At 36.4% G+C, this 23,776-nt stretch overlaps 6 protein-coding genes, 1 non-coding gene and 1 pseudogene across 8 annotated transcripts; 3 read left to right on the top strand and 5 right to left on the bottom strand.

Moving 5' to 3' along the window:
* Positions 837-2,825, top strand: LOC104711158 (tubulin beta-2 chain). The gene is given in 3 exon segments (NM_001302995.1): positions 837-1,230; positions 1,344-1,613; positions 2,137-2,825. Coding segments are annotated over 3 exon segments (1,353 nt in total).
* Positions 3,312-4,431, top strand: LOC104715351 (annotated as a pseudogene).
* LOC104711157 (copper transporter 2) lies at positions 8,559-9,371 on the bottom strand. Its single transcript, XM_010427838.2, has one exon. It carries the CDS (start codon positions 9,187-9,189, stop codon positions 8,719-8,721), a length of 471 nt encoding a protein of 156 aa, XP_010426140.1. The 5' UTR covers positions 9,190-9,371; the 3' UTR covers positions 8,559-8,718.
* On the top strand, positions 10,622-11,520 carry LOC104711156. The gene has a single exon (XM_010427837.2). It carries the CDS (start codon positions 10,759-10,761, stop codon positions 11,398-11,400), a length of 642 nt encoding a protein of 213 aa, XP_010426139.1. The 5' UTR covers positions 10,622-10,758; the 3' UTR covers positions 11,401-11,520.
* Positions 11,524-12,920, bottom strand: LOC104711155. The gene is made up of 5 exons (XM_010427836.2): positions 12,680-12,920; positions 12,544-12,586; positions 11,965-12,065; positions 11,780-11,852; positions 11,524-11,684 (listed from the first exon to the last, which is right to left on the bottom strand). The coding sequence occupies exons 1-5, from the start codon at positions 12,797-12,799 to the stop codon at positions 11,668-11,670; spliced, it is 354 nt and encodes a 117-aa protein (XP_010426138.1). The 5' UTR covers positions 12,800-12,920; the 3' UTR covers positions 11,524-11,667.
* On the bottom strand, positions 13,424-13,505 carry TRNAS-AGA. Its single transcript has one exon. It is a non-coding gene; the product is annotated as a tRNA-Ser (tRNA).
* LOC104711154 (pentatricopeptide repeat-containing protein At3g46870) lies at positions 13,634-15,470 on the bottom strand. Its single transcript, XM_010427835.2, has 3 exons — positions 14,980-15,470; positions 14,190-14,580; positions 13,634-13,962 (listed from the first exon to the last, which is right to left on the bottom strand). Exons 1-2 carry the CDS (start codon positions 15,361-15,363, stop codon positions 14,191-14,193), a joined length of 774 nt encoding a protein of 257 aa, XP_010426137.1. The 5' UTR covers positions 15,364-15,470; the 3' UTR covers positions 13,634-13,962; position 14,190.
* LOC104711153 (subtilisin-like protease SBT4.5) lies at positions 15,536-19,038 on the bottom strand. Of its 2 annotated transcripts, XM_019229728.1 has the most exons (10): positions 18,959-19,038; positions 18,734-18,828; positions 18,479-18,570; positions 17,853-18,105; positions 17,273-17,759; positions 17,121-17,190; positions 16,798-16,990; positions 16,609-16,720; positions 16,321-16,528; positions 15,536-16,193 (listed from the first exon to the last, which is right to left on the bottom strand). In XM_019229728.1, the coding sequence occupies exons 1-10, from the start codon at positions 18,995-18,997 to the stop codon at positions 15,652-15,654; spliced, it is 2,091 nt and encodes a 696-aa protein (XP_019085273.1). In that variant the 5' UTR covers positions 18,998-19,038; the 3' UTR covers positions 15,536-15,651. The 2 variants fall into 2 exon arrangements, with proteins under 2 accessions (XP_019085273.1, XP_019085272.1); XM_019229727.1 differs by lacking the exon at positions 18,959-19,038 and having other exon boundaries at positions 16,798-17,013; positions 17,096-17,190; positions 18,734-18,843.

The raw sequence follows: 23,776 nt of genomic DNA, 5'->3' as shown, positions 1-23,776 counted from the left end.
ATTTTCTCTATTATTGTTACACTATTTCGTGTCTATTGTCTGATTTAGTTTTAAAATGGATCCTAGACTACCAAAATTTGAGAGAGTTCTTTTTGCATTCGACATATTTTTTTGGTGACACATCTTCTCCTTAATTTTGATTTTGTTTCTTTAAAAATAAAAGCAAAAACTGTATACAGCAACAAAAATTAATATTAAACAAAATTAATATATAAATATGTTTTTCTAGAATAACATTATTTATTTTAAATAAAAATTTGCAATTTTAAATCTTAAAAAAAAAAACACATTTTGTGTTGTACCACATGTCATAATAGGTTAGTGCGATATGAAATAATTCAAAACTCAAGTATATTAAAACAAAAACTAATTAAATTAATCATAATTTTACACAATATAATAGCATTCAACCAATGGAGAACGTACATTATTAAAATTATAGCATAAGATATATAATTAACTCTAAATCTATAACTATAAATAATATCACAATATATAGATTAATATAACGTACCAAAACTTTATTTGAAAACATAAAATGTAAAAAATTATATAAAATAAAGTTAAATCTTAGTTATATTGTTTTTAAAATTTCGATAGAAAGAAACGTTCCAATTTTAAATTTCGAAAAAACAAAAAAAAAATCATGTCAATATCAAATTAAAAAAGAAATAATAACTGGTTAACTCTTTCTATATAAAACCACTCCTCTTCTCACTCACTTCACTCTTCTTCACATTTTCCGAAAAAACCCTAAATCCCGCTCCTTCCTTCGATTCTCGAAATAATCTCGGATCCTTTTCAATCAATCTCTATTCCGCTTCCTTCTTGCGAAAATGCGTGAGATCCTTCACATCCAAGGTGGTCAATGCGGTAACCAGATCGGTGCCAAGTTCTGGGAAGTGGTTTGCGCCGAACACGGCATAGATCCAACCGGTAGGTACACCGGAGACTCAGATCTACAACTTGAGCGCATCAATGTTTACTACAACGAAGCTAGTTGCGGTAGATTCGTTCCTCGTGCTGTGCTTATGGATTTGGAGCCTGGAACCATGGATAGTCTCAGATCTGGACCGTATGGTCAAACCTTCCGTCCTGATAACTTCGTTTTCGGTCAGTCTGGTGCTGGTAACAACTGGGCTAAGGGACATTACACTGAAGGAGCTGAGCTAATTGATTCGGTACTCGATGTTGTTCGTAAGGAAGCTGAGAACTGTGACTGCTTGCAAGGTAAAAATTTCGCTAGATCTGTTCGATTTTAGGGTTTGATTTTGCTTTCGTTGAATTGTTTTTGGTGTTATTGGGACTACTCTGAACTGTGGGATTTTTTTGTTTGTTTGTAGGGTTTCAGGTTTGTCATTCGTTGGGAGGAGGAACTGGATCTGGTATGGGAACACTTTTGATTTCCAAGATCCGTGAAGAGTACCCAGATCGAATGATGCTTACTTTCTCAGTGTTCCCTTCGCCTAAGGTTTCTGACACCGTTGTTGAGCCTTACAACGCTACTTTGTCTGTTCATCAGCTTGTTGAGAATGCAGATGAGTGCATGGTTCTTGATAATGAGGCCTTGTACGATATTTGCTTCAGGACTCTGAAACTCACGACTCCTAGCTGTAAGTCCTTCTATGATTCATGGTCGCAGTGATAGATGCCTTCTGTTGTATGGTTGATATGCACTGTCTAGATGATGAACATGATTTGGTCATTGTTTTGCATCAGAAATGTTATGTTACTGTTTTCAGTGGTTTGCTCTTGCCTATATGCCTCCAGTGTTTTGTGTTATTGATTCTGTTTAATGTTCCCTGGTTAACTGCGTCTATGTCATCACCACATACAAATCCTTATACTGCTATTCTCGAATCTTCTTGGTGTTATACTTTCTTGTTAAGTGTCATGTGTATATATCCGGTACTTCTTATAACATAAGGTATTTGCAAAATGCAGTGATTATATAGAAAAGCTTGATTGTCAAACTACTTTTATGATTGTCAAACTGTTTTTATGATTGTGAAACTGTACTGTCTGCTTTCTTATATACTTGTTTTCTGTTATGCTCTTGTTTTAATATGCTTGTGGTGATAAGTGTCTATATGGCTAGAAGGACACTCACTAAACATCTTCATTCTCTGTGTGCAGTTGGTGACTTGAACCATTTGATCTCTGCTACAATGTCTGGTGTCACATGCTGTTTGAGATTCCCTGGTCAGCTCAACTCTGACCTCCGTAAGCTTGCTGTGAATCTTATCCCATTCCCTCGTCTTCACTTCTTCATGGTGGGTTTTGCTCCTCTCACCTCAAGAGGTTCTCAGCAGTACCGTTCCCTCACAGTCCCTGAGCTCACCCAGCAAATGTGGGATTCCAAGAACATGATGTGTGCTGCTGACCCAAGACACGGACGCTACCTCACAGCCTCTGCCATGTTCCGTGGCAAGATGAGCACAAAAGAAGTTGACGAGCAGATGCTGAACGTGCAGAACAAGAACTCTTCCTACTTTGTTGAGTGGATCCCCAACAATGTCAAATCAACAGTCTGTGACATCCCACCTACTGGTCTAAAGATGGCTTCCACTTTCATTGGCAACTCAACCTCGATTCAAGAGATGTTCAGGCGTGTGAGTGAGCAGTTCACAGCTATGTTCAGGAGGAAGGCTTTCTTGCATTGGTACACAGGTGAAGGAATGGATGAGATGGAGTTCACAGAAGCTGAGAGCAACATGAACGACCTTGTTTCAGAGTACCAGCAATACCAAGACGCAACTGCAGATGAAGAAGGCGAGTACGAGGATGAGGAAGAAGGAGAATACCAACAGGAGGAGGAGTACTGAGTAAGTGTACCACCTTTAACCAAACCAATTTAGTCATTTGCTTATCTTTTTTTTTTCTTGTTCTTTTAAAAATGAAAACCTCAACTACCAGTTGCAGGTTTTTTAGTGCTTGTATTGACCACTCTGGATCCTTTTAGTCTTATGGTGTGTTGTTTGTGTACTTTTTGTTCTTAAATTTGGTTCGGTCTTCCTATTTTCGTCTTTCGTTTGAATCTTCTATTAATCAATGTCTAGCCATGTTTGTTTGTTTTATTCTCTCTCTTTTTTTTTTTTTTTTAAGATTTATAAACCAAAATTATGATTAAAATACCCGGAAATAAACTATCGAAAAGAAAATTACCAACTTTAATTAGGTTAAGGTTAATTAGGGTTTGCTCGGCCAACTAAAGGTTTTAATATTTTAAGCTTCCATATCTTATAAAAGACTATGAACTTTTTCATATTTTGATTATTTTCTCTGACGGCACAACGACGCTGATCTATCCGATGATACCGATTTACATTCCTCTTGAACTTCAGATTAATACACTCTTAAGATTACCTGTGAAGTCTTTACTGAGATTTTCGATGCGTCTCCAAGCTTTGGTCCTCTATCATCACCAGCCAAGATTTCAGAAACCGGCAATTAAACTTTGCTGCTTCCTCAGCTCCTCGTCTCCTCATCACTTTCGCCAAGGTTTACGGAAAAGAGCTCCTGTTATTCTCGTTACCTTACCCAACCGCATCTTCCTCTTCATCTTCTTCATGTTGTGTACCATACAAAGATTTGAGCATACTCAAACTCCATGGGAGAAAGGTGTACAATGCGGCTCGTGGCTTGATATGCGTTGGAACTACACGGAGGGTGGCGATATGTAACCCGACCACTTGGAAGCTCCATGTTTTTCCCCCAATCATATTCAAAAAAATTCCTCGTGATGGTGAACCGCCTTCCATCTATTTTTTAGGGTACGATCCTGTTGGAGACCAATACAAAGTGCTCGCGGTTGATAGATCGCGTTCGAGATTAAAGCACAAGGTTGTGGTATTGGGAGGAGAAGAAGTTAATTGGAGAGCGGCTCCATGTGTTGCATGTCCTCATGTTGCTAAAACATGGGCATTGTATATGAACGGAACACTCTACTACGGGGCTCTCAGGACGGACCTAAATGATATTTCTGTAATTGTTAGTTTCGATGTTAGGAATGAAACGTTCAAGAGCATCTACATACCTGTGGTTTATGAGCTTACGTGGCATACATATAAAACTCTGATCAACTACAATGGGAAAGTTAGTGTTGTCGAGCATCCTCGTGAGGATAGGTTTCGAATGTGGATTTTGGAAGATGTTGAGAAAGAGGAATGGTCCATGAACACTTTCCATATGCCCGAATCTGTTGCTGGCCTTGACTTCGACATTGTTGGTACTTTTCATACCGGTGATATTTGTCTAATTCCAAAACAATTCTCTGATCCGTTTTGTCTAGTCTATTACAATTTGAAGACGAGTAGCACGAGAAATGTTATGATTGAAGGACTGAATCAAGAATTGTATGGTCCCGAGCTTAAGAAGGCCACTGAATATAATGTGAGTGTTTCGGTTCATTTTGAGAGCTTATGTTATTAAAAGCCTGATTCAGTTTACGACTTTTCTTTAAACAATATATGCTTATTTATTTGTTTTTTTAATTATTATTATTAAACTATGTTTTTGGGAAGCCCCATGATTCAAAGATTCCATGGTCGACTAGATCTTTTCGGTTCTCCTGAAAATAACAGAATTAATATTGAAGGAAGTTCCAAAAGTGGCGTATATATATCAAGTCATGAGATTCATAGCAAGATGGTTTCTTCTTCTGTTATTTACAACTAGTGTACTGTTGAAGAAATAGATGTGAACGAAGGTGCAAATTAATTATGTTTTTCTTAATGACTGCAAATTAAATAGACAATTTCTTGCTACTTAATTAATTCAATATAATGGTTCTCTTAAGTTATAACACATGCCTTTTTTTTTTGGTCAACAACACATGCCTTTTTGTGAAGCAATTATATGAACAATCCATGCATTATCTTAAGTTTTAATTCTTCTTCTATTTGTCTCCTTGTTGAAAGGTCAGCTAATGCTTAATTCTGTGGCTTTATCAATGCTGGTTTATGCTATGTCATGTTTCAAATTACCTTTGGGAATCACATCCGAAATCGAATCACTCTTAATGCAATATTGGTGGGAAAAATGCTCAAACCAACCCAGTATACCATGGATTGCTTGGTAAAAGTTACAGAGTTCAAAAAAAGAAAGGGGTGTTGGGATTTAGGGACTTAGCAAAATTCAATGATGTCCTCTTGGCAAAGCAGGCGTGGAGGCTCATTCAATATCCTAACTCGCTCTTTGCCCGACTAATGAAAAATATATACTATCTTGATGATCCTATATTAGACGCTAGACAAAGAAAGAATCAATCCTATGGATGGTCTTCTATTTTAATAGGGTTAGATCTTATTAAGAAAGGTACTCGATATATTGTGGGGGATGGTAAAACTATACGTATAGGATTGGATAATTTTATTGAAGTGCACCCACCTAGATTAGTACAAACCTCATCCCTGCAATCTCCTACACCACTCGAACATATAATCTCCAAAGCTGGTGATACTCGAACTTGGGAGAGACAAAAACTTTCTTCCTTGGTCCTACAGTCGGAGCAGGAGATCATTCAAAAAATTCACCTTTCACAAGTGGAACAACCGGATAAACTCATTTGGAACTATACTCGATCAGGAGATTACTCTGTAAAATCTGGATACTGGTTCATTACTCACTATCATGTTGACCCAGGGGATGCTTTGAATATACCTCACGGATCAGTTGAACTCAAGAACAAGATATGGAAATTTCGTCTACTACCAAAGATCAAACACTTTCTCTAGCGCATACTATCACAAGCTATACCAACCACAACAAGACTACGAACACGTGGTATGAATATTGATCCCTTATGTCCAAGATGTCTTCAAACAGAGGAAACAATCCACCATGCTCTATTTTCATGTCCTTTTGCAATAATGGCATGGAGACTTTCCAGTACTTCTTCCTTAAATATCACTCAACTACCTTCAAATACAGAGGATGTTATTGCTCAACTGTTATCTTATCAATCACAAACATCCAACATATATGATTCTCTTCTACCCTTTGTTCTCCTATGGCGTATCTGGAAAACACGAAACAATCAAGTTTTCAACAATTATCGTAAGAGTGCATCGAAGACAGTTCTACAGGCGAAGTCAGACACAAAAGAATGGATAAGCAATTTACAAAACACATCGACACCGTTGCCTATTCCACGAACGAACAAAACTACCTGGCTACCCCCAACACATCCGACTCTTAAATGCAATTTCGATGCGAGCTACGATCATCACACACAAGGCCACTCGAGGATGGATTTTTAGAAACCACCAAGGTGAAGCTATTGTATGGGGTGCAACTAGACTAACTTATGCACGATCTCCCTTAGAGGCGAAAACAAAAGGACTTCTTGCTGCGATACAACAGGCATGGATTAGAGGTTATCACTTAACTATATTTGAAGGGGACTGTGAAACTCTAATTAAATTAGTTAATGGTCAAATCTTGGATGTCTCTTTAACAAACCTTCTCCATGACATAAGAGCTTGGACTTCCAAATTACAGCAATTTTCTTTTACTTTCACAAAGAGAGAATGTAATAGGGTGACATATGCCTTAGCTAAATTTGGTTGTAATGATACTCCATATTACACTGACTCTGTTTTAAAGCCTCTTTGGCTAAGCAACTCTCTCTGTAATGACCGATTTTAATCAATGTATATATCTAATTTATGAAAAAAAAAGTCAGCTAATTAAATCGGATTAAATTAATCAGAACAAAACTAAACCACCTCTACCGGTAACAGAACCGGTTGATCAAATGTTAGTCTCGAATCTTTAACATAGAATATTTGGAGAATAGTTTTTAAACATTTTTGCTTCTAAAAGAAATCTATTAGTCCCTCGGAATCTGGGCTCTAGCACACGTTCCCGTGGGGCCACAGCACTTCCCTACGGAGTCTGTTTTTGCAAATGTGGATCATTTTTTGGGTTCTACAAACCTGGGATCACACATTGCAGCATTTCCTTGGATAATGTGGTATATATGGAATGCTCGGGTTTTTGAGAATCAGGTTGAACGACCTGATGAGATTGTTCGGGTGGCGGTTGGGGAAGCACAAACTTGGCAGCAGGCACAGGTGGAGGCAGAGTCGGACGAGTTTCCCTCTTCTCCTGGCGGGCGGCTTCCTCGGGCTGGGGGGTGTGATGTTTCCTTTCCGTCGGTTTTTCAGGGCATCGATGCTTTGTGGATGGTTCTTGGAAAGCAACAGATGTTTTTGCAGGTGCAGGGTGGGTTTGTACTTCATCTCAAGGGTCACCACCGATTCACGGCGCAACCAATTACCAGCGTAGTCTGTCTCCGTTACATGCTGAAGTTGAACCTTTTATTTGGGCGATGCGATGCATGATTGGACATGATTTCCGGGAGGTAGTCTTCTACACGGACTGCTCCGACTTGATGAAGATGGTGTCTTCGCCTCAGGATAGGCCAGCCTTTGCAACATACCTAGAAGATATCAAGACTGACAGGGAGGAGTTCTCTCCTTTCTCTTTGGTTCAGATATCTAGAAATGCTAATGTACGAGCGGATTCCTTGGCACGCCGAGCGCGTTCTAATCCGCATCCTATTTTATTTGTAAACAATTTACCCTCAAATTGGCTCAACTGAGCTGATTTCTTTTGTTGAAAAAAAAAAAAAAAATCTCTCGGAATCGAACCATTTACTTTCCTAAGAAAAAAGGCGTGAACCTTGCCCGTTCTCGTGGTACGTACGTATACTGGCTACTAGTATTACTTGTTTTTTGTTTGACCTTTACTAAATTATTGGCATTGCTAAGCTGAAGATATTGTCTATTTATTAATTGTTTTGTCAACGAAGGTGCCTAGTTTTTTTTTTTCAATCTTGTTATTTTTCGTAATTTCTTAATAGCGAGAAGGCCTACAGAGACGGCGTAATTATAAAACTTTTTGCGATATCAGTTCTATAAAAGAGTTCTACATGTAATTGGATAGTGCATGGACTATTCTTATAATTGCATCACTTGTTCTTTTGTTTTGGACGGCTCTTTATTCTTCATGCTTTCCTTTTGAATTTCATAAAATTAGATTACAAAACAAAGAAAAAAAAAGGTTTAAACTTCATGAAATCAGATTACAAAACAAAGAAACATATGTAAGGTTTTAGATCTACACCGATTGAAATCAATCCGACCGACCGATCTTACGAGTCATATAGATGACTTGACAAAATTTACATATGATCAATTTATTATGTCACATATAATAGAGTCCACAGTATATTTTTGAAAAATGTATTTTTTTTTTATCAATGAAAGTTCACATTCTCACTGGCAGAGACGCAGGGTTTATAACTTAAAACCAATGGGGGTGGTTATACATGGGAGTACGTACTTTTAATGGACAGCATTTGTTATCATAAATTTGTGGTTCAAAATTTCTTATCTATATATGCAATTTTTTTTTGGTCAACTATTAACCACAATAATACATGAAATTAAAAGTGACATCTTCAAAATTTGAATGGAATTCTATGTCGTTTCATAAAATTCCAAAAACTTTAGTCAAATTATCCATGGACCTGTGGAATTAATTGTGTGATTCTATTTGTAACCTAAGTAACATGGATTGAAAATATTTAACGTCCACTAATATTAGATCGACTTAACCAAAATGAAATATTAATTTTTTTTCTTTGTTTTTTTAAGCCAACCATGCACACACAAAAGGAAAAGTTCTTTATAAGAAAAAAAAAAAAAATTGTTAGCAAAGGCAGCCTGACGACGGCGGGAGGAGCTCGGCGGTTTTCCGGTCATCGGATGGTTTCTTGAAAGCAGTGCTTCCAAAGAAAAAGAAACCCACGGCATATCCGGCGATAGCAACGATGAAAACGCCAGCGTTAAAGGACATAACAGCGAGCATCACCAAATACGACAGGCCAGTCTTGAGTGTATACACGGCTGTCTGAGAAAGCCCAGCGGCGCGGCTGGTGGAGCTATCCGCACGGAGGAAAGGAGACTGGGCGAGCCACTCGGAAATCACAGCGAGAAAGAAGACAACGACGAGACAAAGAGCGTACATGCCGGAGCTAGTCCCGGGCCAGCCGGAGAAGAGAACCTCCGTGTTCTTGCCCCAGAAGAATGTCATGTGCATCATCATCATGTGTGGTTTGGTATGATTCGACATCGATGATGATGATGATGGTGGTGGCATATGCATGTTATCGTGATCCATGTTTACTAAAATGGTATATAGGTATTATGATGGATTCTGTTCATAGACAAAAGTTTTAAGAGAGAATAGGTTCGTATTTATTGTGTTTTCTTAAATGTATATGTGTAATGTGTTGTACTGTAGTACAAGTACATCATGGTTTGACTTGTTAATTTTTTTTGTGTAGTACAAACATTCGTTATATTAGAATATCCCCTAAATAGATTTTCAAAAGAAAGAAAAAAAAAAATCCCCTAAATATATATGTTTACCTTATTTTCATGATAAAAAATGCATCATACCTCTTCTTATTTGACGGAGTATTAAGAATTTGATGATAAAATTATAACACTTGAATAGTAACTTAGTTTTCAAAATAAAATTCAAATAGGTCTATGACATTACTTTTTTTTTTTCTTTTGTGGTATTGGTTGAGGAAATTGTTGACTCATTAAATTCTTGGTTTAGAACTTCTCAAAGTAGTCCAACAATATTCATAACTGCACTAGAGAGAAAAGCTACCACAGATTTAACATAAAGGTCTTACTTGTATGTCAAATAAATAGTTTAGTAAAAGAATAACTGAATATATCGTTAGGTAATAGGATTAAATTTTGTAAAACAATTTTTAAAAGTCTGTAAATCTAGTTTTAAGAGATTACAGTAAACACATTTTTTCAATAATTTAATCACATTAATTAGTTTTTTTTTTAACGGAATAGAATCAAACAAACTAAATCGAAGTAAACAAAAACCAAATCAAACTGACTGAGGTTGAGTTTTATGAAAACCAAACAGAATCGAACACAAACCAATACTGAACTAAACCTGGAATCCCCACCATTTTTTTATGATTAACAAAATTAATAAATATAAATCAATAATAACAAAATGAAGTTTACTTTAACAAAAAAAAAAAAAAACAAACAAACAAACCAAAACAAAATGAAGTTTACAATTTATCATCAATAAATATAACAAATACATAGAAAACCTGAAAAATGTATATTTTCAAAACAAATTGATTTCTAGAATTTGAATTAGTAAAAAAGACACAGAGTATTTGGTTAATGGTTTCCGAGTCCATTCATCCGGAAATGAAATTAGAGAACAAAAATCATTTAATTAAGAACGGTTATTGATCCGAATTATATATCTTTGGCCTAAAAGACAAGTTATATATACCATATGATGGGTTTTGTTGTCATTTTTCCAAATCAGAATAGATCTTCGTAAAATGATTTTAACTTTAGAAAATAGTGTTCGACGACGTATGTATCGATAGCCTTACAAAGGAGAATAGTAATAAATTTGACTCATACGGCGACGTATCGATACAAAGCCTAAAAAGTTTTTGTACCTTGTGGTTCAATTCACGTTGCCCATCATTACATGTCCGTCGTTTTCCTCAGCGGAGACGACACGCAATACTTAGCTTTGACGCTAACACACATTTTCCCACAGTCTCTCCCTCAAAGTAACAACTAAAAGCTAACCTTTCTTTAGTCATTAATTTTAATCTCTGTTTCTCTCAAAAATTATGTACTATTATTCATCTTGTGTATAGATAGCTTAAACAATTCAAAGTTAATGGCAATTTCCACCGGCGCCGTAGAGTTTCTCCGCAGACGGCTCCTCCCAACGACGCTTATCCACGTCACGGCTTTAGACGGGATCGTTAACGTTAATTCCCTCTTCTCGCTTGCTCTTTTCCTCGGTCTCACCACAAGTGGAAACATCACTTTCCCTGTTTCATCCTCCTCAGCGGCCGAGAGCCAACATCTCCGCAGGTGTATCGCCGCAAAAGGAAATGCATTAGCGGAGAGGTTAGTCTCAAGCCATGTTTACTCCTTCAGCTTCTTCCTCTTTTCCAGCCTCATCGCTATGTCGCTCAAGCAAGCAATCAGGACAACAACAACAACAGCAACAACAACACCAACAAGGAACGGGAACGTTGTGGTGGAGGAGGATGAGACGCGTGTGTTAAATGCCGGAGAAGGCCGTGTGAACCTGGCTGCTTTGAGGGTTGGGATCGTTGCTTCGTGTGTTGCGTCGGTTTTGGGATGTGGGTTCTTGACAATGGCGTTAGTGGATCTTGTTCAGATTAAACTTGGACCTTTGGAGTGTAAGAGAAGCTTTCATGCACTTGCGGCTATTGTTCCTCTTGTTGTGCTTGTTCCTTCCGCACTTGTTATCTATGTGTTTCTTGTTCTCTACGCATTTCTTTATTAACCCTTTTTTGGGTGTGTACATCAATTGTTTTTAATAGCTTTGAGTTTCAGATTCGATCAGTTCTGTATCCAGGATAGAATCCTCTGTTATTTTACTTAAGTTTCAGTAATGTTTCTTGAAGTATAAAGATCTAATCTTTTGTTTAACATAAGACAGAGAGACAAACAGGACATCATTGAAACAGTTTCTTAAGAACAAACAACGGATCAAAATTCTTCTGTTTCAACTTGATGTTCTTCTTCTAGGAGACGCCTGGTTGGAAAGACTCTAATAATATAGTGATCCTAAGAAAACGGCGAGATGGGGGGAAAATGTTAGAAGGAAAACAAACCAAGACATGAATTTTGTAACAAAATTATCTGGTTGGGGTATATAATACCTTGCCACCAGTTTCCTCTTGAGGCGTCCGACGAGTTGGTATCATTGTTGTCTCTCTCCTGATCCTTGTTAATCTGATTGATTCAACGTTTTGCAAAGTCAGAGATTTTGTCGCTTCTTAAAAATAATCAAACATCAAAGTTGCATGCATGAATCATGTAGGAAAACAGATGGATGATAACTCACTGGAGGGTAAGTATAGTTCTGTGTGGACTGAGAGTAAACCTCTTGACCACCGTAGTAAAGAGATGAACTTAGATTGCAGGATGAAGATTCTTTAGGTTTTTCTGTGAAGAAACCACCAAAACCAACGAGATAATGTATTCATTAGACCACCCGGATTGGAATTGTTATCTTGGCAAAAGAAAAGTGAATCTCAATGCAAAAATGGAGTTTTTCTCAGCCGTTTTTGGCATGAGATAGCTAAATTTGCAATCTTGTTTATTATGGATGAAGAAAACAGAGTAATTTAGAGTTTCTTCTGATATCATCTGTAAGAATGGTATGGTTTTTGCTTATTTTCAAGAAATGAGAAGCATTTTGAACCAATCTTGATTGTGTTCTTCATGTTCTTGATTGACTCAGTACCAAACCAAATGAAACAACTTGAGCCATTTTTGAAAGCAAGAATGACAAGTTTTCCAAATGAATCAGAACACTGTCTAACAAAACTTAGCTTATTATTAATTGTTTCAAGAAGGGAGACAAGTTTTTTGAGGTCTTATAGGAAAAAAAAAACAGTGGGAGAAAGGCCTTTCCACTGACCTAGGGACCCATGTTTGGAGCTTAGGATGTTTCTTGCTGTTCCCTGAAAACTCGAAAAAAAAAAGGAAAAGGATAACTGAACTTCAAGAATCAATCAGAAAGAGTAATCTATAAAAAGAGAGGATGGTAATAGAACCTTGGAAGGAGGAGGGAAAATGGAGTTGAAGTTGGCAGAGGAAGTAGATTCCTTGGGGCCAAAGAGTTGAGCGGTGAAGGAAGAAGACGATGATGATCCAACTCGTCCTTTACCCTCCATTATTACTAAGACAAATGTGTTATTACTAATCACTTAGAAGGAAATGAAAAGAGATGATGATGAATGATGTAGAAGAAGATAGTGTGATGAGGTATTGAGGTGTATAGCCACAACAGGATCATGGGTGTATATATAGGCAAATAGACAATGCTACAATGATAATATAAGAAGTCAAAGAACAAAAACTTAAACCTTTTACCGCTTTTAGACTTAGTCCCCCACCACTATGTTGATTTAGAAAATATTTACATTTTCTGTATGTTTCCAACCTTTGTTGATCACAAAGAGCCAAACACAATTGTACTTGAGCTTATTTAGTCCACTGGTGTCTTAATTGTTTTCAAAAAGAAGATTTGGCGGAAGATCTTAACATCGTTTTCATAGATTTCACCAGTAATGTCACATTAATAAAGAATGGTCAAATATCTTTGATCCCAAATTAAAAATGTTCTTCTTGTCTCGTCAAGTGGATGATGCCATAATGTTTATATCAGTTCTTACTTTTTGAACAAGGTGAAGTTATGTATAATATATTATTCAGATTATCCAGATATTATTGTAAATACTCAAATTGATTTGGCAATGTTCATGTATGACCAAAAAAAAGGTACTGAAAACAAAAAACGTGAGCGGCAGGATTCGAACCTGCGCGGGCAAAGCCCACATGATTTCTAGTCATGCCCGATAACCACTCCGGCACGCCCACAAGGACAAGCATCATTTCAGAAATCAATAATAATAAACTTTTATTAAGTTGTTCATGAAGTTAGAATGATAAGAGAACCCTTCAACAACATGAGAGGCCAGATAAGATAAATGTGGAAAAAGTAGAAATGTTGTCAACTTAGAATCTTTACTATAAAGATGATGGATTCACAAAGTTTGGTCATGGACTAATATTATGAAGCATCAGAACAAGGAATAGAAGTCGCTACATAAAGAAAGATGATGGATTCACAAAAGTTTGGTCTTTGCCTAATATTATAAAGCATCATAATAAGGACTAGAAGTCGCTACATAACCTGGGTTCATTTAACTAAGTCTTTTGTCTTGTGATGTAACAGTTTGTTACGCCACTTGCTCAGATCTACTGATACTTGTTCAACATCACACATACTGGATCTTGATCAAGATAGACTTCCCATGTTGCTATTGTTCAGAGCCTGCATGATGCACACAAGTCACGGATGAATAACAGTCGCAAACATTTATCGTTACTCACTGGTTCAATTCAAGACTAAGACTGATCTACAACATGATTTGATTTAACTACTTTAAATTGCCAAAAGACTAAAACTTCATAAGTGGAGAGGAACACTAAATCAAAGAGAACAATTTGAGAAACACTGAGAAGCCTGAGATAGAAGAGTAGAGTTATGTGCATACACACCTCAGCATCTACCAAATATCTCTTCTGGTGGATCATAAGCATGTTTCTCAGGGAACAACTCTTCGAAATCTTTCTTCACTTTGTTTCTAAGAAGCGGATGCGGCAGAAGTCCTTTCAACAGAACCCTAAACGGCAACTCTTCCGGAGGATCTGGAGACTTCAACATGTCTTCATACACATTCATGGCATCAGCGGGACATCCATCTCTCAGAAATCCTCTGATAACCTCAGTATAAGTCTGAGAATCTGGAAAGAGGTTCTCTTTCTTCATCTTCTCCCACAACGCCATTGCTTCATCCATTCTTTTACTCTTTGCTAAGGATACAATAAGGTCCTTGTACATAAACACATCAGGTTGGTACCATTCCTGCTTCTGGATCACCTCAAACATCTGTAATAAGTTGAAGAAGCCAATCATCAACAAAAATGCATGACCCTAAGAGCTACAAACTAGGAAAAACACAGAACCACATGAATATACGTAGGTATATGAGCTACAAAGGAAGGTCTCAAAACTTAAGCATACAACTACACTAAAGTCAGCTCTGTTCAGACATTTCGTCGAACAGTTCATGTGCACCTCCATGAAACTCTGTATTTAACAAAAACTGACTCCATTTTTGTAGAACAGAAACACAGAACATTGCAATCAAACTATAAAGAAACGTAAACACGATCGTAGTAATCAACACAGATCAATCATTTCCCACAAAACATGGAATCAAACTAAATTTAAGCCGAAGCAAATAAAAATTGACGCTATCAAGAAATTGTCAAGTAAAGAACCCACCTTGATAGCTAACGCAGTCTCTTCTTGTCGTTCAAGCTCGCCGATAACAGCTAACATATCTAATTTCAGCAATCTGAAAACATGGGTTTTTATAAACTTCTCAAGCTTCTCGTCGTCTTCTTTCAATCTCTTGAGACCCAGAATCACGAAAAGGGCTTCTTTCCCGATCAGTTTCTTCCCTCTCCAGAGAGGACCTCTTGGTCTCCCGTCATGGAACCGAGAAACAAAGACAGTGAAAGGTTTCGGCGGAATCGGGTGAAGTAGCGTCTTGGGTTTTAGATTCGAGAATGAAATCCGATGAATTGATGGGTTTCTAGTTAGGTTTTGAAAGAAGATCGATGCGAAAGCTGGGATTTTTCGCGAGAAGACGCGAATTGCTATCATCTCTCTCTCTCTCTCTCTCTCGGGTCGTAAGACTCTCCAAGGTGTGAACTTTGAATCGTCGTCTCTCCTCTGTATGACTGTATCACTTACAAAACGACAGCGTTTCAAGCTGCTTCGCTTTGTTAACTTTTCTTTAAAATCTAACTTGGAGTGGAGAACCAGAAACATCATATTCAATTATAGTTTTATAGAGATACCAACTGGTTCTGACACATTAGTTCGTAGTCGTAGCATAAATGTTATTATTAATCATAGTTTTGTAGAGACATATCCACTGATTTTGACACATTAGTTCGTAGCATAAATAACGATAGGGCTTTTCACAGAATGGGCTCCATCAGACCATATCAACTGTGCTGACTCAAGTTTGTCAGCTTCGGGACCTTGGCCTGAAACCGTAACCGTGAAAGACCTCTTCTGGTACATAGACTTCAGAGACAAGGAATCTGGAACGACCTTGATTGTGAGTTTTGATCCTCCGAATACTTTGGCTTTGTAATTCGACTTTGCCGTACCGACGTTTGTGACTGTTCTACGAAAAGTCAGGTTGAATGGTTCTGTTGCTGCGACTTTAGCCGTCATGGAAGGGTAGTTGAGGTTTCTTGGTAATGATTGGCTCTGTTCTTCACTGCAACTGCTGTTTTCACCCGAAATGAGTCTTAAACTCTTTCCCGTGTAGTTCAAGCCACAAAGGAAGGTGACATGGTCGGATATAGTAAGTTCATAGACAAGTCCAGGGTGAACTGCGGCTATTGGACTGACATGGCCAGCTCCATAAGCAAACTCAGCCATATGATCGGCCGGAGAAGTAGAGGTATTCATTGGCTGAGCTGCAAGAGACCCAAAAAAAAAAACAGAGTGTGACAAACCCTTTCTTGCAATACAAGAACGTTATGTTACCAAGATAAAATGAGCAGAGTACTCTAAAAAAACAAGAGTGGGCCTTATTTTGCATACCCGTAGTCATGATGGATGATTGGATCATGGAAGGAGACCAGCGTGGGTGAAACGTCTTTAGGTAGGCGGCTACACCAGCAATGTGCGGACAAGACATTGAAGTTCCGCTAATGATAGAGTAGTTTACACGTCTTGTGTCTGATTCGCTCGGTGGAGCAATAGGAGAATAAGCAGCAAGGATCTCTGTTCCTGGTGCTGTTATATCCGGCTGGAATTCAAATTCACATTCAATTAGACACAAGAGAGAGCAATACAAGTCAATTGATCTTCTATGGTTTCTATGTGTACCTTCAAGATATCAGGGATGAGAGTGTTTGGACCACGAGAAGAGTAGGATGCAGTGATGGGAGCTGTCTGGTTAAAGATCGTCTCACTTTTCAGAACTGTCGCTTTAGGGTTTCTAGCCAAAACAAGTCGAGCTTTAAGATGGATAATTTGTAAGAATTAAATATAATAAAACAGAGAGAAGAAGTTTACTTTGTCAAGTTCATATAGGAGAGGACAGAGTTATAGTCCTCTTCCGAGAGGACCGAGACTGGAAAAGAGAAGATTAAGGCGTAATCTACTTTGCTGCTCTTAACAATGGACGCGACGGCTCCCTTAGATTGAACTTCATCTGAATTTTGAGCAGAGTTGCATAGCACAATTTTTCCTTTTACACGCTTAGTGTCTAAACAATGTGGTGTGCAGAACCTGAAACCGCAAAAACCATTTAAATCTACTATGTGAAGAGCAAAAATAAATATGAAGATAAGTGTCTTGGGATGGAAGTTACCCAGCGGTTGCAGCATCACACCTACTTGAAGCTGATCCTCCGTACACCAGAGGGTACATTGTTCCGTTAAGTTCAAACGAGTTCACTGCTTTCCCCTGTTTTTCAACAAGTATTAATGTTAAAAGAAAGGACAAAATATGTTGTCTTTAAAACAAAAAAGAGTTTCTTGGTACTCACGACAACTGTCTTGCCATCTCCAAGAACAACTTTGGTGACAAACGCGCGGTTCGTGTTACTAGCAGCAACGGTCAAGATCCATGGTACAACGCTTCTGACCGTTCCACGCGCTGGACCACTGTTTCCAGCGGAGTTCACTGTGAGGATTCCCTTGGCCATGGCATGGAAAGCTCCAATCGCGATTGGGTCCAACTCGAATCGTAAAATAGTGAACGGAGAGATGGAGATGCTGATGAGATCAACGTTGTCTGCTATTACATCATCAAATGCAGATAGAATTCTATCAGCTCTGCACCCTTGAATATCACATACGCTGTACACTGCAACTCTTGCGGCTGGAACGCCACCTCTGGCGGTTCCGTTTCCAAGTCCGTAAAAGCTCACATGCTTCACAGCGTTCCCAGCAGCAGTGGATGCCGTATGTGACCCATGGCCATCGTTGTCCCTGGCTGACTCCATCCCATAGTACCGTGCTCCAATAAGCTTGCTGTAACACAACAAATTAACATTCATTTCTACTTAGAAATTGACATCTTTACGAAAATTTATTGCTATCGATTTGAGTGGATTCATATCATACCTGTTGCAAGAGAAGTTTTTGCCGCCTTCACAAGCACCTCTCCATTTCTTAGGAGGAGGAGAAAAGCCTTTCTCGCTAAAGCTTTCCGATTCTGGCCAGATTCCAGTATCAATGACTCCAATGATGATATTGCTTTCGGTGGTTGAGTTTGAGTGTGCTCTTTCGTCTTCCTTGAGACCGAGAAAGTTCCAAGACGATGTCGTCTGGAGCTGGTGTATCCTGTTCGGAAACACCGACACAACTCCGTCCATACCTAATATTTGAAGATGAATTATTATAACATACACATAATCTTAATTTTAATTTTTAAGAATCACAAGAATAATAGTTTACAAACTGCATAATCCCAATAAGTACTCTATGATTTCTCGTTTGTGAGCCTTAAAAACGACACTGTTTAATACTGGACGTTTCTAGTACATGAAATATTCATAAACGACAGCGTATTCTTTATAATGGTTGGTTGGGTTGATGCATTGATAGTTCTACAAATCAGTACACACACACAAGAAAAATAAATATTACTAGTATCTATACAAACCATATAGTATATTCATTAATGTAGTATTTTAATAAATAAACGTTTTTCAAAGTCGTATAATCTATGTGAATGTGATGGCACTTACGTTCAACTTGGTCTCTTTCTGATTCAGTTAGCCAGGCCGAAAAACCGGTGAAACTCCTTTTATAGTTCGTCACGAAGCGATGCTCAACAGAGCTATACAAAATATAATAAATGTTCGGGTGAGTAACAATAATGTTGTAGAAATCAAGTATCTTTTTCTTGTAGGCTTTTTATCTTAACACAAAAAACTAAAATATAAATACGTCTATATATAGATAAGTATTACAACATTTACAACATTTACAACATTTATAACCTTTTTCCGGTGACCTTTTGAAGGACACTTGTATGATGAGCCAACGGTCCATAGTTAACGAGAGCAGGAAGTGCACCAAGGTATACTATGTACACCTGCAAGATCAACATCATCAACATCATTATCTCATAAGTCGTATATATGTAAGATTAACAAAATATCACGATGAGGGGGAACAACGTAACTTTAACACAAAAAAGAAAGAAGATAAGGGGGAACAATTACCTGTTTTTCTTGGTCATTCTCTGCAGAGCAGAACTTCATAATCAAGAGAGAGAGACAAACCAAGAAAAAATAAGATTTAGACATTTTCAATTTGTTAAATTTTAGAGAATGCAGAGGTTGTATCTTTTATAGGGAGAGATTTTGTTTTTGTTTTTATTTTATTTTTCTCTTTAAAATTTTGAAAACTACAACACGTCTACCTAGCTCACATTGTAATCAGTGAACTACAACATGTAGTTTTCACAATGCCACTACCAAAATCTTTAGACTACATCAATTCAACATTATTGTCTTGGATAAAGAAAAATATGTCATTATTGTCTTTGATAAAAAAGTTTTTTTTTTCAAATCATTATTTTTTCATAGCATAAATATCTTTCCTAGATTTGTGGGAAGCTAAATCATGGAATGGGGAAATTGCAAAGTAAACCCATGTACTAAAAACTGTTAGAGGTTAAGATACACACAGACCAAAAAAAAAGCAGTTAAGAGTCAATAAGTTCGATCATTTGGTAAAAAATTATTGTTATCATTTTAAATATTTCTTAGAAAACTAAAGAAATATTTGTACATGTTATAAATTGAAAGAAAATTGCCGAAAAAATCATCTTGCTCCTTCAACGCAAGTCGTTGACAAAAAAGAAAAGACAATGAAAGTCGATGTCAGGGAGAAAAAAAAAAGAACGTAAGTTAAATACAGTTACTAATCAATAGGAAAATACGCCAACTTAGTTCAACACAAAAAAGTGGCCACGCTAATTTCTAGTTGCTTTAATTTGAACAGACCAAACTAAATGATTAGTAAATAAAAATATACTTCAAGTAAATAGAGGATGTGACGCTAGATAAAAGAATGATAAAAGGAGATGGTGGCAATATTGAAACCTCAGGCTTAATTGCAAAAAACTAACCAATTGCATGCATGAAAGAATTCATAGTAAATCCTGAAAATTTTACATATAGAGCCAACGTGTGAGGCTTTTTTTAATTTTCACTTCCGGCCTTTTGATTTGAAATTTTTTTAATATAGGAAAGTTTTTAGTTCCAACATATGTTGGTGATATATAATATATAATCTGCAACATGACACTACATTATAGGATTGGGTAGATTTGTAATTAATTATGTACTTTAAACTTTTAAGGAGTTAATAAATAGAAATTTTCAATCTTAACATATGTTTATCTCTGTCAACTAATACACAACTAGATTGCTATTATTTTACTCTATACTGATGTTCACGTTATATATCCAATTGTTATGTTTTTACATATGAAAACAAATAAATGAGTTTGCATACGAGAATGAATTATTGATTTGATTTCCTTTGATTTAAATTTTCGTATCCAAACTACAAGCATGTTTGTTTATATATAAAAGCATATACCAAAAAAATCAGTTAGCCATTATTGAAAATCGTTTAAGAAAAAAGAAAAAAAAACAAATATTTTATAGGTTTGACCACGATCTACCTTTATCATTTATCAAAATTATTTTTTGACTGTATTCTATGCGACCATTTATACCACAAAAAAATTATATGAAATTATGTCAAATATAAATTATCTATTATAATATTTTATATAATTATTAATCTGATTTTTACTAAAACTTAAATGCATAAGTTTAACTGAGATAAATATTTTGCTTCCAAATATTTGAGATTGTGTAGTAGAGATATCATGGGATAATAGGAAGTGTTTTGTCATATTAAGTTGATTTTCTTCAAAAAAAAAAAAAAATAGATGGCTAGAGTGATCACTGGAGATTATCAGAGACTTAGTCCCTTTTGATATTTAGAAAAAAAACTATAAATTGTTTCTAAAGGTTTTGGAAAATAAAATTGGATTCATATACTATCATAAAATCTCTACAAAAAAAAAAAAAAAAAAAAANTATCATAAAATCTTTAAAAGGATAACTTTCCTACTTCAACCCAAGTCGTTGTCAAAAGAAAAAAAAATGAAAGTCGATGTCAGGGAAAAAATTAAAATACGCTTGTACTTTATTTCAACCAAGAAAAGAGGCCATGCTAATTTCTAGTTGCTTTGAAGTTTGAACCTACCAAATTAAACTAAACGATTTGTAAATAAAATACAGTATACTACAACTACAAGTGTAAATAGAGGAAGTGACGCAAGATAAAAGAATGACAAACGAGAGTGGTGGCGATAGAAACCTCAGTCTTACTTGCAAAAAAAATTAACCAATTGGATGCATGAAAGAATTCATAATAAAATCCTGAAATTTTTACATATAGATAGATATAGCCAACGTGTGAGGCATTTTAAAAATTTTCACTTTGGACATTTTAATTTGATTTTTTTTTTTTTATATATTAAAGTTTTTTAGTTCCAACATATGTTGGTGATTTATAATTTGCAACATGACACTATATTATATGATTGAGTAGATTTCTAATTAATTACTAGGATTTACCCCGTGGTACACCACATGTTTATTTCTTTTAATTTTTGTTTGTTTTATAAATCAATAACTCCGTGCATTTTGAAAAAAAATAAAAGTCAAATATTTATAACAAATAGATCAAAATTTAAGTTATATTTATGTGTTAGTTTTGTTTAGTGTAAGATTATATAATTGTATTTGACTGTTAATTATAGGATTTAACCCACAGTTTACCGCAAAATAATTTATTCTCTGCATTATCATAAATTAATCAAGTTAATATATCTAATATTCTAATATTGATAATGTTAGCAAAATAATGAAATGATAAATTATCTGTGTAACACCAAATTAATGATAACTAAATTTATATTCATATTGATCCAAATCGTTCGCACAATATAATTTTATTGTGTGTTATTTTAAATTTCAATTGTAAATATTAATTTTATATTAAAATAACTCAAATGTAAAATAATATATATCTGGAAATACTTGTTTGGTTACAAAAATCCTAAAACAATTTTTAAAATATATATCTGTTTATAAAAATTCAAATCACATCATATGCTGAAAAAATCTAAAATTTTATTAACTTTATGTATTAAATATCCAAATAATTAAATATAAGATTAAAAGGGAAAGGAGAATCTTATTTTAATATAACATATTGCTTTAAATTAGGTAGATAGATTTTAGAAAATTAAAATTATCAAATAAAGAAATGATTGTGTTTGGTTGTAAGGATTGTAGATAATTTAGTTAGGACATTGTTTGGATACAAAGATAAGAGAGGATGACACAAAAATGTACTTCAAAAATGTTAAGATAGATGTAGTTCAAATTTTTAGGGAGTTATTAACTCGCTTTAGACTTTCGCTACTGTCAGATTGATTGGGCTATATGCAACACAATCTCGCTTGCTTGAGTCGCGGAAATCTGATGTGCATTTGGTTTTAGAATTCCGACATTAGTTACATATATTGTGCTAATTAATAGCTTGAATAACACTCAATTTCCTTTTCCGTGTTTTTTTAAGGGTATTCAATTTAAATAAATAAGTGTTCAATGGGCTATTTCTGAATTTAGGCCCATTACAATCCCCTTAGGGCCCAAACTGAATACAACAAACCAGACAAAAACCATACAAACAAACCCGACCTGGCTTCCTTAACTGGTTACAGGAAATCCTAATCTCTGAATGCAAAACACATTCAGAGCCGCCGTCCACAGGTTGCGAATACACACCGGAACAAGACCTCCAATGTGCCTGAACGCCGCGAGTCGAACGGAGATGGTGATCTAGGATCTGTTGCCATCCCGCCACCGTAGAGCCGTAGTTGAGGAAGAAGAAGATAAACGAGCTTGTCTTTGTCGAGGAGATCCAAGCTTTGTCATGAAAGGGGTATAGCGGTAGGGAGTAGATCTGGAAACCTTCAACGGTGGCTTAGCTCCGCCTTGCCGCAGACGACCTTCCCCATCGAACAACGGCGCAACGAAACATCCAGAATCTCCAGTCTTCAGATCTAACCACCATCCTCGTTCATTCCTCGCCATGGATCTCCTTCTTCTGTTCTGCGTCGCTACACCGGCGGTGGAGCTCTCACCGACAGTGTCTCGCAGAAGCTTCTTCCCTCCACTTCTCCCTTGATTTTGATCTGAAATCTTTACCTGGTGATGCAGTGGTTTACGGATGAAGCACCATGAGCCAGAGGGTTCTCATCGTCGCCGGAATCAACGGAGAACCCCTCCGACGGAGCAAGAGTTTGTGATCAGAAGATGATATTTTTTTAGAGAGAAATCACCGTGAGTGAGATTCATGCGCGTGACTTCTCTCTAATGTCTATTTCATGAGCCACAAAACTCTTCCTTTTCCGTGTTTTGGTAATACACAAAAACTCTCAAACTTTTTTTCTTACATCTTTTCTCCATTCTTTATAGGGAGAGTTACTAGAATATTACATAAAAGCTTCCTTTTTACAAAACTAACACACAATTGTTGGTAATTACTAGAATAAACTTTGTACCCTTAATACCCCTGAAACCAGTGTTGGGAAAAAACGTAATTACGGCTAATGCCATTAGTAAAAAAAAAAAAAACATTGGAAGTTGGGACTAAGTCTACCGATCCTTTGATGGTAGATTTATACACGTGGACTGATTAAAGGTGTACGTCAGATATTTTTGGTACACTTAGTTGTAGTGCTGGTACACTTTGCCGTCGACGTAGATGGTACACTTAGTTGTAGTGTTGGTACACTTATCGGTCGACGTATATAAAATCGATTCGTTAGATTAAGTTGGTAGAGCAATTTCCCTTTGATGATAGACTTTTGTTTATAGCGCGTGTAGCGGCAAACGTAAAAGGGTGGGAAGATATTTATGGTAGACTAATGGCCTGTTGCGACA

Source organism: Camelina sativa, chromosome 9 (assembly GCF_000633955.1).
Source record: "Camelina sativa cultivar DH55 chromosome 9, Cs, whole genome shotgun sequence".
Taxonomy (NCBI): Eukaryota; Viridiplantae; Streptophyta; class Magnoliopsida; order Brassicales; family Brassicaceae; genus Camelina; species Camelina sativa.
The sequence above is the reverse complement of the archived record's forward strand: the minus strand, read 5'-3'. Positions and strand labels throughout refer to the sequence as shown.